The sequence below is a fragment of the Equus quagga genome, chromosome 6 (assembly GCF_021613505.1).
Source record: "Equus quagga isolate Etosha38 chromosome 6, UCLA_HA_Equagga_1.0, whole genome shotgun sequence".
Lineage (NCBI taxonomy): Eukaryota > Metazoa > Chordata > Mammalia > Perissodactyla > Equidae > Equus > Equus quagga.
Window position 1 is genome coordinate 117,018,629 of NC_060272.1, and position 15,036 is coordinate 117,033,664.

Sequence of the window (15,036 nt, forward strand, 5' to 3'; positions counted from 1 at the left end):
GCTAATGGGCTCTCTACTTAATGTGATTAGAGCCATTATTGACATAATGCCAGGAAGACGCAAAACCATTAGCATTACACTACAGCTCACTTTAGCATCCACTCAGATTTAGTATTTGATCCACAATTTTAATTTTGTTCTGCTCTATTCAGAGCTGCATTACACAAAATGCATAATTAAAAGCTGCTGTGATTCTCTCTACTTCTCAAATTAAAAACATAGCAAACATTTGTAGTTCTAATCCACTAGAAATTAATAAATCAAATAGTGTCTTTTATCCTCTTTCCTCCATGCAATTCAGACTGCAGGTTGGGAATACTTTTGCCTGCAATAGAGTACGCTGCAGACAGAGCGGCTGCTCAAAGGAAAGAGAAGTCCCCAAACTGCCTACCATAGGGCAAGTGAGAAGCTGGAGAGCCTAGAAGCACTGATACCTTATAATTCCAAGCGTTAAGCCGGAAGGGCTTTCTGCAAAGAAAAATTTTAATCAATTCGCCATAAATCCTTTTGATGCATTTTCCTTCATTAGCTCACTTTGTCAAGCATACACATGCTCCTAATTTAATTTAATCAAATTCACCATGTCTTTCTGTCAACAGTGAAGCAATTGCCATGTCCAAAAGATCTCCTATCAACTCCCTACCCAGGGCGGCCCGGAGGGGAAGCCCAGGAGCCATAGGGGTTTTGCTTTATCCTCCATAAAAGCTTAAAGAGCTTCCCCCCTCAAGATCTGCCATCAGAGCTGAGACAGTGACACCGTTGCTAGTACTGCTGCTTCTGGAAGTCTTCATCACCTGAAATAACAGAGGATTATGATTCATTACAATGAAAACAGCATATCCTCCCCTGTGGGTGATAATCCTAGGAAAGTTCTGGAAGAACCTGCCCTTGAGTCTCTCCTCTACACACCAGGGATGATCCAGTTAGGTCTCTGTTGCCAGTTCTTCCAGCAGGCCGTGCTTCCTCCTGCCTGTAAACCCCATCACTGACCATTTCCCTCAAGAACTGCAACTCGTTCTTCAGATCTCTGCTCAAGTTCACTTTACCAAGGGAGCAACTCCAGAAGCCCCCTAGGTTACCTGCTTTTTAAAGTCCTGTGTGTGTGCTTAAAGAATTTATGGCAATTTATATGTATACGCTTACGTGATTAGTTGACATCATCTCCCCTCACTTGTCTGTAATATCCATGAGGGCAGGAACCAGATTGTCTTGCTCACCATTATTAACGTCTAGAATCTAGCAGCACTGTCTGGCACATAATAGGAACTCAATAATTATTTGTTAAATGGCTGACTGCTGAATTAATCTACCACTGTCTCCCTATATTCTTCCTAAATGTGCCAAGTTCCTGTCTTGTTTCTATAGCTCTTTCATGTGACAATGCAATCATTCCTGATTTTTTTTTTTTTTTTTTGGTGAGGAAGATTGGCCCTGAGCTAGCTTCTGTTGCCAATCTTCCTCTTTTTGCTGGAGGATGATTGTCGCTGAGCACATCTGTGCCAATCCTCCTCTATTTTTTGTGTTTGGGATGCCGCCATTGCATGGCCTGATGAGCCATGTGTAGGTCCACACTCAGGATCTGAAGCTGCGAACCCCCGGTTGCATGAACTTAACCACTGTACCATCAAGCCGGCCCCACTGAAATCATATTTTAAATAAGTATAACAAAGCAAAGATTTTGAAATGTACAAAAACTTTACAATCTGTGGGTTTTACATGTGTCTACAGTGGTAAAAGAACAGAGTAAAGACTGTTGGAAGTGATGCAGGATCCAGAAGAAAGATAACGTAGCAGAAGCACTCAAGGGGGTCCCTGATAATCAGGTGGAACTTAAATACAAGAGCGTCTCAGCCCACCATATTGCTCCCTGGGGACAGAAAAGGAGAAGCAGGAGCAAGACAGAGAAGGCCCTCCGTGAAGAAGGGTCAGAGCATCCTTCAGCTTCAGAGCGTGCTGTGATTACCTTGAGTTGCTCCTATGTGCTTCTAAAGACAAACGTTTCTTGATAAAAAATGTGACATAAAAAAAGAATTCTCAATTTTCTCAACAAACCAAGTTCTCAGCAGCAGCCAAGGCCACCTCATTATGACAGACAGTCAGTTATTCAAAAATGTCAAACTTCAACATTTTTCCAAGATGAGAGGGCTATTCTTACATTATTCTCTTGATCTGTTATATAAGCATCTTATCTTTAAATTTTTAGTTGTTTGTGCTTACCACCCCAACCCAAAGAAAGAAAAATTTTGCAGGATTAGCTTGTAGTTGCAAACATACTGAAAAACTAAATTCTTCATTAGGAGACACCTGATATATCTAGACCATTTCCTTATAATGCTAAAAAAGGAAGTTTACAAAATACGTATGGAGAAAAGATAAATATTATATAATATTTCCATTTCAGCTTTAACATGATAGAATTTGCCTTTTTAATCAAAAAACTAATATAGCTGTTTATTTTTATCAGAATCTTGACTTACGATGTACTTTCCCTTGAGTCCTTCCAAAAAGACAGGCAACCCCAGAGCAGACTTGGAAAGAAACTTCCTTTAGTTCCTACTCTAGAACTGACTCCCAGAACAAGGAGGATACTCTGCCTTGGATGGGTTGGGGTGCCTGGGCCCCCTGTTTGAACTTCTCAGCACATCTTTCTGTAGGTGCTCAGGAAGTATCATTCTCCTTAGAAAAAGGCTTGAGTGGGTTCCTGCACCCTTCCACATCCTGCAAACAGATGACCGGAGCAGTCAGGCAGAGAGGAACCCAGCTCCATCTGGATGTTACATTAGGAGGCAGTTTGTTTCATTGTTTCATGGCTCTAACTGCTATAGGTCTTTCCTTACAGGGAGCTGAAATCTGCCTTCCTACAAACTTCGGTCCTCTGAAGCATTAAGAGAATCAGTCTGCTTCCTGGTCCACAGGGAAGCCCTCACAGATGGGGAGGAGATTCCACTCTGGCAGGCTTTCTTCCAGACCAAACATTGTCAGCGTCTTCAACTGAGCCCCCATTGCTTTGTCTACAGACCCTTCACCAGCCTGGTCGCTCCTGGGGGTCACACTTCAGTTGCTCAGTGGTTCTCATACAACGTTATACCCAGAATTAAATGCAAGATTCCGGATGTGGTCTGAGCAGCACAGAGAAGAGGAGGATACTTTGTAATATCACCATAATTCTGCAGTTAATGAACAAATGCACTCTTTCTTAAAAAGGCACATGACATAAATGGCACAGAATACAAACACTTTCAACTTAATATTTATTCTGTATGGTTGTAAAATGCCGCCTTTTTTTAGGTGGCATCTATAACCTAATTTCTGATCTTACTCTTCAATGAACGGTTTTAGCGTAACACAGAATATTCATCTTAAAAACATCTTTTAACACAAATTACAAGATGAAAGGATGTTAGATGTAATAAGTATGGATCATCTAACATACAGATGCTTATTAGCTTCAGAAAATGTGAGCTCTACATTAACCAGAAAGCTCCTGACAAACTCTTCTAGGTCACAAAGGAATCTAACTGTGTAAGAGTGTCATTAAGTTGAAACACTTACCTTGTGGTTCCCTGAATTCTCGGCTCTTTCTCAAAGATCTTCCAGAACTGACTAAAGAAAAGAAGCATGACACTGATACTAAGCGATGAACGAAATGCAAATGCAAATTCAATTCACAAAAAAATAGAAGGAGTCAGAAGAAGAAAAAGTCGGTAGTTGGAAAACAAATCCACAACTTAGAATGAAACAGGATTTCAGAAGGTACGTTCCTGTGAGTATTCCACACCACATCGACTGCCATTGATCACACCAAAGAACACGGGGCCTAGGAAAGGTTTTCAAGCTTCAAGATGTTTATTTTTCCATCAGTGATTGAGAGGCAATGTTATGAGAGTCTCCTCCTACCAGTATTTTATTATTAAAATTTTCAAATATAGAGAAAAGTTGAAAGAATTGTACAGTGAGCATCCATATATCCACCGTCTAAATTCTATAATTGTCATTTTATTATACTTGCTTGTAAGGGTATTTTTATGTATCATTGATCAGCATGAGAAAACAGTCATATAATTTATGATTTCAGGGGAAAAAAATTCCTGGTATCACTGGGTCAGCACTCATTTTCAAAGTATAGATATAAACATTTCAAATGCTTAATTTAGACGAATATAATCTTACTTGCATTTGAGCTTTAAATTCTTTCTTTATGCACTCTGGGTAGAATATCTGCTAGGTTATTTATCTGTTTATTTTAACAGCTCAGCAGAAAGATAGTCAAATGTTATCTATAATAGTTTAACCTTTGGAAGAATACTTACCTTTGACAGCCTCCAAATGTTTCTAAAAATTTGAAAATTACTTGCAAGCTGCTTGTGGTCCCCCGTGTGTCAGCTTAAGTTATTATCACAACCACCACCACTAAATAATTATAGCAGCTAATGTTCACACAGTATTTACCTATGTGGCAGGTATCAGTCTAAGTGCTTTGCATAGTTTAGCTCATTCAATACATGCAATATCTTCATTAAAAAGGTACTGCTAATATTATCACTACCATTTTAAAGATATGAAACACTAGCCACAAAAAGTCACAGAGGTTAAAAGCGGGAGAAGTGGGATTCAAAATCCAGCAACCTACACTGTAGACTTTTTGACCAACCAACACACTTCACTACCTCTCTAGCAAACAAAAGAACTCTATGCCTGACAGAAATATAATATGTTACATCATTACCATCACTGATGTTACTGCAAATTTACCAATGGGATTGGCTATTTTCATCTGGGAAATTGAGCACTGCTTCAATTTCAGTGCAACTTTTTTGAAATCAATAGATTATTATTTTGTTTCTGAGTAAAAAAATGCATGTACGAGGCCAGCCCAGAAGTTCACAGCAAAGTTCGCACGTTCTGCTTCAGCAGCCCAGCATTCGCCAGTTCGGAACCCAGGGGTGGACCTACACCCTGCTTGTCAAGCCATGCTGTGGCAGGCGTTCCATATATAAAGTAGAGGGAGATGGGCACAGATGTTAGCTCAGGGGCAGTTTTCCTCAGCAAAAGAAAGAAAAAAGGGAGAATTGGTAGCAGATGTTAGCTCAGGGCTAATCTTCCTCAAGAAAAAAAGAAAGAAAGAAAAAAGGAGGAAAAAATGCATGTACAAGATACATTATGATTATAATATTTGGAACAAAGTAAAAATTTTATGCTGAACACGAAATCAATGCCTGCACATCTGCACACAGTCCAATATGCAGAGATGTGTGACTGTGAACAAGTTAATTACCTTCTCTGAATTTGTATTCTCATTGACAAAATGGGGATAATAATAATGTAACAGTAGCACCAATTCATGGCATCATTATGAGAATTATATAGGATAATCTAAGTTCCAAAGTGCCTGTAACATAATAACATAAAGCACTCAATAAACACATGTGAAACACTTAGCATTGTATGTGGCACATTATAGACACTAAAAAGTGTTGTCAATAATAATAATGATGATTATATAAGATCAACGTACGTCAATAAAAATTAGTATTTACTGACATGATGAGGAGGATCCATAATTTTGTTTTAATGTTGCCAAAAGAATAATTTTAATCTTGGCCAAACACAGTCTTCCAGGAGATGGCATCTTAAAGAGTATTTCTGATTAATTCAAGATGACTAAACAGTACTATAGCAGATTTAGCAGAACTGTTTAATTTATAAACAAATCAAATTAGTATCAGCACAAAGTCCCTGCTGGCTATTATAACCCATTACGTCAACCCAATAGTGTTGGCAAACATTTAAAAATTACTCCAAATATTCAGCCATAGGAACTCTAACCAAGAGGGGAAAAATCTTCTCTTATATTGAATGACCCAAGAAGGAATTATGATCTCTATTTTAATAGTTTAAATTATAAGCTGCCACTGAGAAAGGGGACTGTAAAAACGGACTCTAAGACTCTCAGTTTTGGAAGAAAGAGATGAGACAAGAAATCTTCCTGGTTGCTGAACTCATGGCCTGTAGATAATTTATGAAATCTGTTACCTTTTCAGGCAAAACCGGGATCCCAAGAATCAGGAAAGGATTCCCTTTCCTCTGTGTTTCCAATTTACATGAATCCACTTAGAGGAGAAAACCACTACAGCATTAAAAACCCAGGAACTCAGTAGTCTGGGTCTCCAAGGACACTAATGGAGTCACTGGACCCCTCAGATGGCTTTAAGTGAAAAGTCATGCAAAGGTCCAGGGGCTTCCCTCTGCTGGCTCATCAGTTCACTCAGGTGTTGCTAAAACCCTGACAATCCATCTGACTGGACCATTTAGTCTTTGCAGGTACAAATGGCAATTTGCTGTACATTTTCGATTACACGTATATTTTCTCCATCATACCAAACAGCATGTAAAACAAAAAAGTACCATTTGTACACAAAGGCACTTATCAGGGCTCAGCGGCTCTCAACACCACGCGCTTTCAAAGGATTGATGGTGCTGTGGTGGGAATGGCATGGGAAATAGACATCTGTGTTTTCCCTTGTTAATAGCCTAATGCAACTTTATTGCTAAAAAGAAAGAAAAAAAACCCCAGGATGTTCTCAACCACCTTGAGCCACTGAAAAAGACAGTTGCTGCTGGAGCCAAGAGAGACTTTCGTCCTCAAATAAGCTAGTGAACATATTCAACTTCCTTAGGTGACATTATTCCCTCTCCTCAATTTCCATAAATTCACTGTTCTCAAATTATGTGTCTCTGTGGTGGTTTCCTCCGACACAAGACTCCAATAATATCAAGTTAGGTATTTTTGGTTGCAAGTGGGCAATCCACTCCTTAGGCTCAACAGGACTATATCTGGCTTCCTAAAATTTCAATAAAACGTATAACATTAATTAGCAAAGGTTAGATGGCATATACAGTATATACCATGAAATACGGAACCTTCAATCTCTAGAGATGAAAATATGAGCTTCACACTGATAGCAGGTATAGCAAACTCTACTACTGTTTGAGGGTGAAGAACCTTGAAAAACGTCTGCTGTAACCCAACTCCCAGCAAATACCCCTGTACATATATATTAAGGGACATTTAGTTCTACAATAAAAAAAGAAGAGTGGGCTAAAAGGCAAGCTGCCCTTGTATAACATTTCTTAAAGAATGGTCCCTGAGCAAAATGACTTGAAAGCCAACCATGGAATGATGGCACTGACTTCCAGACTTCTAAGTACTCATCTTTAAGCACAACCCTACCCCAAGCTGATCTCGGACCCACCTATTAGAAGTACTACGTAGACTTCTGTGTACACAGTCCGTGCTGTACACAGTGACCGATAAAGACAACAGCAAAAATAAAAATATACCTGGAACTCAAATCCCCTTCTGCCAGCTCTTACACTCCTGGGTCTCCCAGGAAAAAGGGGTTGTGATTAACTTAAAATGACACTGAATCTTCTGCCTTTGTGTCAAGTACCCTCTACACTCAGGCACCCACTACTGACTCCTAACGCTTCCTCTTGTTAAATTTGGAACAATATATGCCATTTTACACCTCAGAGCTCAGGAAAGGCAGCACAGTAGCTGGCGTATGGATGTGACAGAATGTTTTTATTCCGCCCCTGAAAAAAAGCTCCCTGTTTTTGACACACTGGAAAATGTACAGCCAGAGACTGCTTGAGGCGAAGATGCCACCCCAGCCTTACATCTGTCTGCTTTCATTTGTCTACAACTGTGCTTATAGATAAAACAAGCTTTCCAGATGTCATCACAAGCAGGGCTCATATGCTGACTTCACCGAGACACCATTGTTGGCTGCCAGCATAACAGAGTTGTAAAACTAAAATATTTAAACTCTGAGCTACTCAACGCTACTCTGAATGTCACACAGGATCTTATTTCAGGATTAATTAATGTACACCCCAATAAAATAATCATGTGTTAAAAACAGAGCTGGCTGGCACTGCAAGTAGATCTAATTTTCCCCTTTCCAACGGTTCCAGCAGCAGAGAACTGCAGCATGAAGAAATTTCTGAAAGAGAGCACTTATTTCTACAATGCGCACACCCTTCGAGCCCTTCAGTTTCAGGTGCGACGTCTCAAGGACCTGTACGTTCTCATTGTTTAAAACAGATGCAACGAACCTAAGATGAACAAAAGCAATATGCCAGGCACAGACTATAAAGACATTTCCACTGTGAGGGGGGGAAGGCCAATGACAAGTGATGGGGAGATTACTAAGAGGCATTGTTACACGCATCCATATGTGAAGCTTGGCTTCAGGCAACCCGGTATCAGGGAGCTTGAATGTTTGTTTGAGAACACAATATCCCTGTGGTTATAATTACAACCACTGTACAAAAGAGGAGTGCCATGGTTTCATAACGTCCCTTAACAAAGAAGAACGCAGTGCTCCTGAGTTTCCTGGAAAATTCCTCAAATACATGTGCGTGCGCGCACACACACAGTATTCCTATTTCCTTTTTCTCTGAACCTACATAACAATTTCATTTTCACTGAGAGAGTTCCAGGGAGCTCTGCTTTGGTCCAAATGCCCATTCCTGATAATACAAGTATTCTGAGCTCGAAAAAGATGATGATTCATAGTTGGGTACATGAGACTTCGACACATCTCTCCCTAACTTAGGCTTCCCTCCCGCTCTGGTACATCTTTTCTAGCCTAGTCTGTGTGTTTGTAAATCTGGGTTAGGAGTGTTCATTAAACATCTGTTACTCAAAAACCTGGTTTGTGGGTCATTCTGAATTCAGAGGCCAAATCCATCCCGAAGCCACAAGCCTTCTGCAGTTTCTGCTTAATTTGACAAGAGACCAACTTTGCATTAACCCAGTCAAGGCATCATATAGGGTCTTGTCAGGGCTGGTTCTACACCCCACTGGGCTCATCTCATGTTGCTGGAGCTTACAAAAACAAAAAGTGTGTTCCACGCAATCCACAACTTTACCCCGCCCCCTACTCCCACGAAACACTAGAACGAAACATTTACTCGTGATAGCTTTCCAGAGAGACCATTTATTGAGAAGGAAAACAAGTCAGTTACTTTGCTTTTCCACCATCTCGAATGTTCCCATCTTCTCTTGAGCTGATCTAGTTCAAACCCTCTGAAAATAAATCACCCGGAAGCACTCAAGATTTCCCTAAAGACCCCAGCAGGCTTCCTGCTTCGCGTGTTCCTACTCCTGTGCTGGGAGGCTGATGTGTTTTAGGGATGTTTGCTTTAATGCAAAGAACTTTACTAAGTCAAAGCAACCCGCCTTGGTGAACTGTCGACTTTGGATGCTCCTGGCCTCTTTCCTTCCTCCTCTGTCAGCTTGAGAGGAAGAGATTAGAGTAAAAGAAGACCTGGGCACTAAATTGCGGTCATTTCTAAGCATTGAAACAGCAGGTATACTTCTTGAGGGAATACTAATAATATCATTCCTGGCTCTGTAGGACTCTACGTCCCTCCTTCATTTGAGGCGGGGGTCAATTTCTAGCTTGGGGCAGGCAGAATCACTGCTAAAAGCCATTGTGCACTTCAGTCTTAATCCCCCTACACCAAAGTCAATATATATCCATTTTCTGACTCTGCCAGTTCCATAGCTGGACAATGTCACGTGCAAGAGTCTCTTCAGAGTTATTTGAGTGATGCTTACTTAATTGAACCCTAATTACCAGCTTCTAGGCAAAGTATATTCCTACAAACATTTAATGACACATCAGGCTCCTGAATATTTGAGCTAAAATTTATTTTCTGTTCTTTAAAGCTCTCCTGGGTTTCCAGGTGAAGTGCAAATTATTAAACAGTAGCAATGTGAGAGATTCACATGACATCTCTAATCTCATCTTTGCCTTTTAAATCCGCTGGGGAATCCGGAAGTGACACTTTGTATACTCCCCTCTTACAGATGAGAAAAGAGATGGGTGACTGGGTTACCTGTCTGCCTAAGGGCAAGAAGGTGAGCCTGGGGCTGAACTGGAGGTGCACCAGTTTACGTGAAGATCAACTAGGAGCACAATCTCGAGGAAAACTGTCCTCTCCCAGCTACAGACCAGAGGACGTCATAACAGCAATAAGTTGTTAGGCAGGAGAGAGCAGGAGAGTTCTGGAGACTGAAACCTAACAGGTTACTCTCAGGGCCGTATTTGAATACAATTGCATTAAAAAATAACCCAATTTAACAATTCAGAAGTTCTGATATATGTTTTATAAAAATGTATGAGAGACCTAAAAGCCATGGAGAGCCATAACTTTGAGCTGCCTCATTTGTTTCTCTTTTATTGCAGTCCTGCACGGTGGGCACAAGCCCTTCACCGAAAAGAGAACATTAAATCTTTATTCTAAACTGTTTTAGCAGAACGATATTAATAGTTGAATATTATTTTGTCTGACTGATAAAATACCATTCAAATAAGACCAAAGAGAGCACTGAACCCCAGCCAAGTCCTATGAGAAAAAGGGACAAGCTATCTTCAGAAACAATAATTTCTTGACACTCTTAAGACTCCAGTAACATTTCTACTACTGCACAGCCCCAAAGCTGAACACCTGCAGTGAAGGCAGTTATTCAGAACTAAACATTTCTCGGGTCTTCCTTCATAAGGAAAGTAGCTGGATGAAGTATTCTTTCTCCTCCTTGAACGTCTGATCTTTCCTAATGTGGTATCAGTAAGGAACCAATGTGGACACAATGAGAAAACCATGAAGAAACCACTTTGTCTTCATGGATCTCCACAGATGGAGAAACAGGACAAGGTTCAAGTTTAGAAGAGAGTTCAATACTGGAAAATATTCAGACATCAGTGTGAGATTCAGTTCAGTAAAAACCCTAATACTACTATTTACGGCCCTCTCTTTGGCACCCTTCGTCGTTGACCTACCAAACTACATATCCCACATCGTACAAAGGCACCATTTTCCCTTAAATTTCAGTGTGTGTCATTACAAACAACTTCAGTAAGGTCAGCCCAAAACCACAGTAATAGCTTTTCTTTGGAAGGTTTCTAATTTTCTATCAAATTCACAAGGTTTTTCTCCCCCCAACCTATACTATATCTAGATGTCCCAAATAACATAAAAAATAAAATATTAACAACTCATAAATTAGGAAGCCTGTTCTCTGCTTGAGATAACTCTTTTTAAATAATCAAGCAAATGACAATAGTACTAATAGCCAAATAGGGTTTATATAACACTAACACGCCTACACTTAAACTAACTGAAAAATTACACTGAACCTAGTTTGAACTCACAGAGATAAACTAAGCAACTTCATGGAAATATTCACAGAGTTTCTACATAAAAGCTACTGAGTCAAATGTTCTAGTAGGAAAGGGAATTTTTTCTAATTGGCAAATGAATGGTTCTATCTGGAGACCTTTTCATGCACTGAAATATCTGATTCAGGGCTTAACCCACAGTGTAATGCCTTAGATACCGTATGGACTATAAGTTCTCACTTTTAAAAAACGCTGTTGTGAAAGCATTTATGAAATATTTGAGTCCTAATCATTATCATTCAATTAGCCTTACTTAACTAGCCAATCAAGGAGCAAAGACTAAAGTATAGCAAACTAGCTCAAAACCAAAAACAATTTTAAAAGATAATGGCCTGAACAGAGATAAAGCCTTCATTTTTAGCAAAAAAAGAAAATATTGATTGGTATATTTAGTCAAAATTACACGCGAAACATTTTAGGAATCACAAAATCATCTACATCATGTTTCAGTCATTACTAATTACTCTATTTTCCAAAACGTTTAGCAAGCTCATTCAGTATAAACCTTTATACTAAAAAGATGGGATTAAAAATTAACACACGAGTTTTCTATTCCATGCTGTCAAATAGAAATGTGTGACCCACCGAAGTAATTTTAAGTTTTCAAGTAACAATAAAAAAGTAAAAAGAGATAAAATTAGCTTTAATTTTAATAATATATTTTACTTAACCCAACCTGTCCAAAATACTGTCAGTTCAACATAGAATCAATATAAAAACTCTTTAATATTTTACAATTGGTTTTTGTACTAAATCTTTAAAATCTGGTATTTTACAATTTACCACACATTTCAATTCAGTGTGGAATATGTGAAATGCGGCTATGCAACTCAAGAAAGTAATTTTTAATTTTATTTAAGTTTAAATAGCTATGTGGTTAGTGCTACTGTATTAGACAACACAGGTCTATAGTTTAAAAATTTAATTCACCTTGCATTGAGATAACAGTTTTCACACACAGCAAAATCCTAGGACTAGGGACATCTGTAAAAAGGCAAAACATAAAGCATCAATCATTGCTGGTCTGAGGGTAGAAGGGGTGAGTTGAAACGATGTATATGCTAATATGACCCATGGTTTACATAAATGTGTTTCTGACATTTTTCACTTCCCATGCACACGTATGCTGATGTGTGATTTAGCATCCTAAGGAGAAAAACACATCACCCATCTTCAAAGGCTCTTGGCTGATATTTTATGTTATCCGCCTTTCTCCTCCCCAAAGGCTAACTCCATGGCAGGTTTGAAGTGCTTTCAAAAGGAAACATTCTTCAGTAATTTGAGTGTTACATGAGGGGGGCTGAAAAGTTTCTTACCCTCTAACAACTCAGATCCCTCCATGTGTTCAGGTGACTCTCAAGAATGCTAACAAAACTTGAGGCAGCAGCAGAATTTACTGCCCCAAACCCCTGGTGGTGGAATAAGGGCCTTTGAGAGTGCCACTGACGAATTATGTGAACTGGATCAAGTCATTAAGTTTCCTAATGCCTACTTGATTAACAATACTGTATATTCCTCCCTCGAAAAAAATACTTTCCAAGAAAATAAACAAGCATATCTTTCTATTCTTTCCATCACACCCAGATTCAAACGTGCAATTTAACACCTAATTCAAATATCACCATCTACAAGTCAGAGGCCTTTCTCTTCCTTGAGTGAAATCTCATCTTCTCCTAAACTCCCAATTAAATATAATATACATCGTTACTGGAACACATTTTAGAGTCTATTAACTTAATATTAGATGTGTGCATGTGTGAGAATGCATCTTTCTTTCACCTTACACCAGTCAGAATGGCTGTAATGACCAAGACCAAAAACAACAAATGTTGGAGAGGATGTGGAGAGAAGGGAACCCTCATACACTGCTGGTGGGAATGCAAACTGGTGCAGCCACTATGGAAAACAGTATGGAGATTCCTCAAAAAACTAAAAATAGAACTACCATATGACCCAGCTATCCCACTACTGGGTATCTATCCAAACAATGTGAAATCAACAATCCAAAGTAACATATGCACCCTATGTTCATTGCAGCGCTATTCACAACAGCCAAGACATGGAAACAATCCAAGTGCCCATCAACTGATGTTGGGATAAAGAAGATGTGGTGTACATATATACAATGGAATACTACTCAGCCATAAAAAAGACAAATTCATCCCATTTGCAACAACATGGTTGGACCTGGATGGTATTATGCTAAGCAAAACAAGCCAGACTGAGAAAGACAAACATAATATGATTTCACTTATATGCAGAATACAAACACATGGACAAAGAAAACAGTTCAGTGGTTACCAGGGGAAGGGGGGGGGTGTGGGCACAGGGGGTAAAGGGGAGCATTTATGTGGTGACAGACAAGAAATAATGTACAACTGAAATTTCACAATGAATGAATTCACTATTATGAATCTCAATTAAAAAAAAAAAAAAGAACGTATCTTTCTTCTGTTAGACTGTGAACACCCAGAGGGCAGGGACCATGGCCTAGTCATTCTCCTGTCTCCCCATCAGGGGCTCAGTACAGGTGTGCTAAATCAAAAGTGCTCTCGCTCTCTGAAGAAGCAAAGATAGAAAAGTTTACGGGAGTGTCCCTGCTCTCAAGGGGCTTACTCTCTAGTTGAGATAAACAACTAGATAACTAATAATAAAAATGCAGTACACCTGGCTTAGTGTCAGAATTAGCAGTCCCTAACCTCCAGGTGCTCACAGTCTAGTGGGGAACTCTTTGGAAGAAAGAGTCCAGCAGGATCTTTTAGGAACTGAATAAGCTGAATATAAGACCTAAGATCCTACAGGCCAGATGGCTCCATAGGAGTAGAGGCACGGAGATGGAGCACAAGTTTGGAGAACAGAGGAGAGGGCACATGATTGTGGCAGGTTCCCACAGGGCATGAAAGTGCAGAAGCCAACATGAGAAATGGGACCATGTTAAGAATGGCACAGAGAACTAAGACAAATATTTTTTATTTTATGTTGCAGTTAGTGAAAAGCCACTGAAGATTTTGAGTAGCAAGTGAGATGACGAAAGTGGGATCTATGGTAGAAGGAACTGGACAAATCAAGGATGGGCATGGCTGGAAGCAAAGTGGTAAATCAAGAACATTTCAGTGATATGCTCAGCAGGTGGTAAGGGTCTCATCAAGGCGGGGGAGGGGGTGGCCATTCAAATAGTGAGGAAGATGCATTTCCCAGACATAACAAGATCTGGTAACTGACTGGACACGAGAGGAACAAAAGTAAGAACCAAATATTTTTTCTAACTATATCGAATACCCTCAAAGTTGAGGAAATGACAGTAATTCTAAGACAGACTAGGAAATAGAAAGAAGGCTTAAAATAGAAGACAGTGAACTTCACTTGGGTCATATTAAAATGAGAGAGATTGGTAGTCAAGTTAGCAGCTAAAGATACACATTATAACTTGCTCACTTGCAGCATGTCTGTGTCGGTGTGTGCATGCATGCAACTGTGAAAGATATATTACTGGTCTCTTGGAACTATTTTTGCTGCAGTTGAAATCTCCCCTCTTTGGAAGTTATATAGAAACAAGAACAAAAAAAATTATGAGTACATGTGTGCTTATGCTACCAGACTTATCAAAATCATGGTTCCCTGTATCAAATATATTGATGTCCACAGCATGCTAAATAAACAAAACTAGTAAACTACACTCTAATATGCCCACGCACTTCTGTCTCTACTGACTAATTTCAGTCAGCCAGTTGCTTGTTCTCAGACCCAATTCTAACAGTTTCATCTATAAATATAGTTGCATAAT

General features: G+C 39.4%; 1 protein-coding gene across 15 annotated transcripts in view; it reads right to left on the reverse strand.

The window, feature by feature from the left end:
- The window catches only part of BNC2 (basonuclin 2), a 423,941-nt gene that overhangs the window by 58,610 nt on the left and 350,295 nt on the right, over positions 1-15,036 (reverse strand). Inside the window, exon 1 of one of the 15 annotated variants that reach the window (XM_046664187.1) lies at positions 644-715. The exons of the other annotated variants lie outside the window; for them this stretch is intronic. Within the exon in view, the coding sequence (XP_046520143.1) occupies positions 644-700 (57 nt within the window). The 5' untranslated portion in view covers positions 701-715. Of the gene's footprint in view, positions 1-643; positions 716-15,036 lie in introns of those variants that run through there. 15 annotated transcript variants of the gene reach the window in all.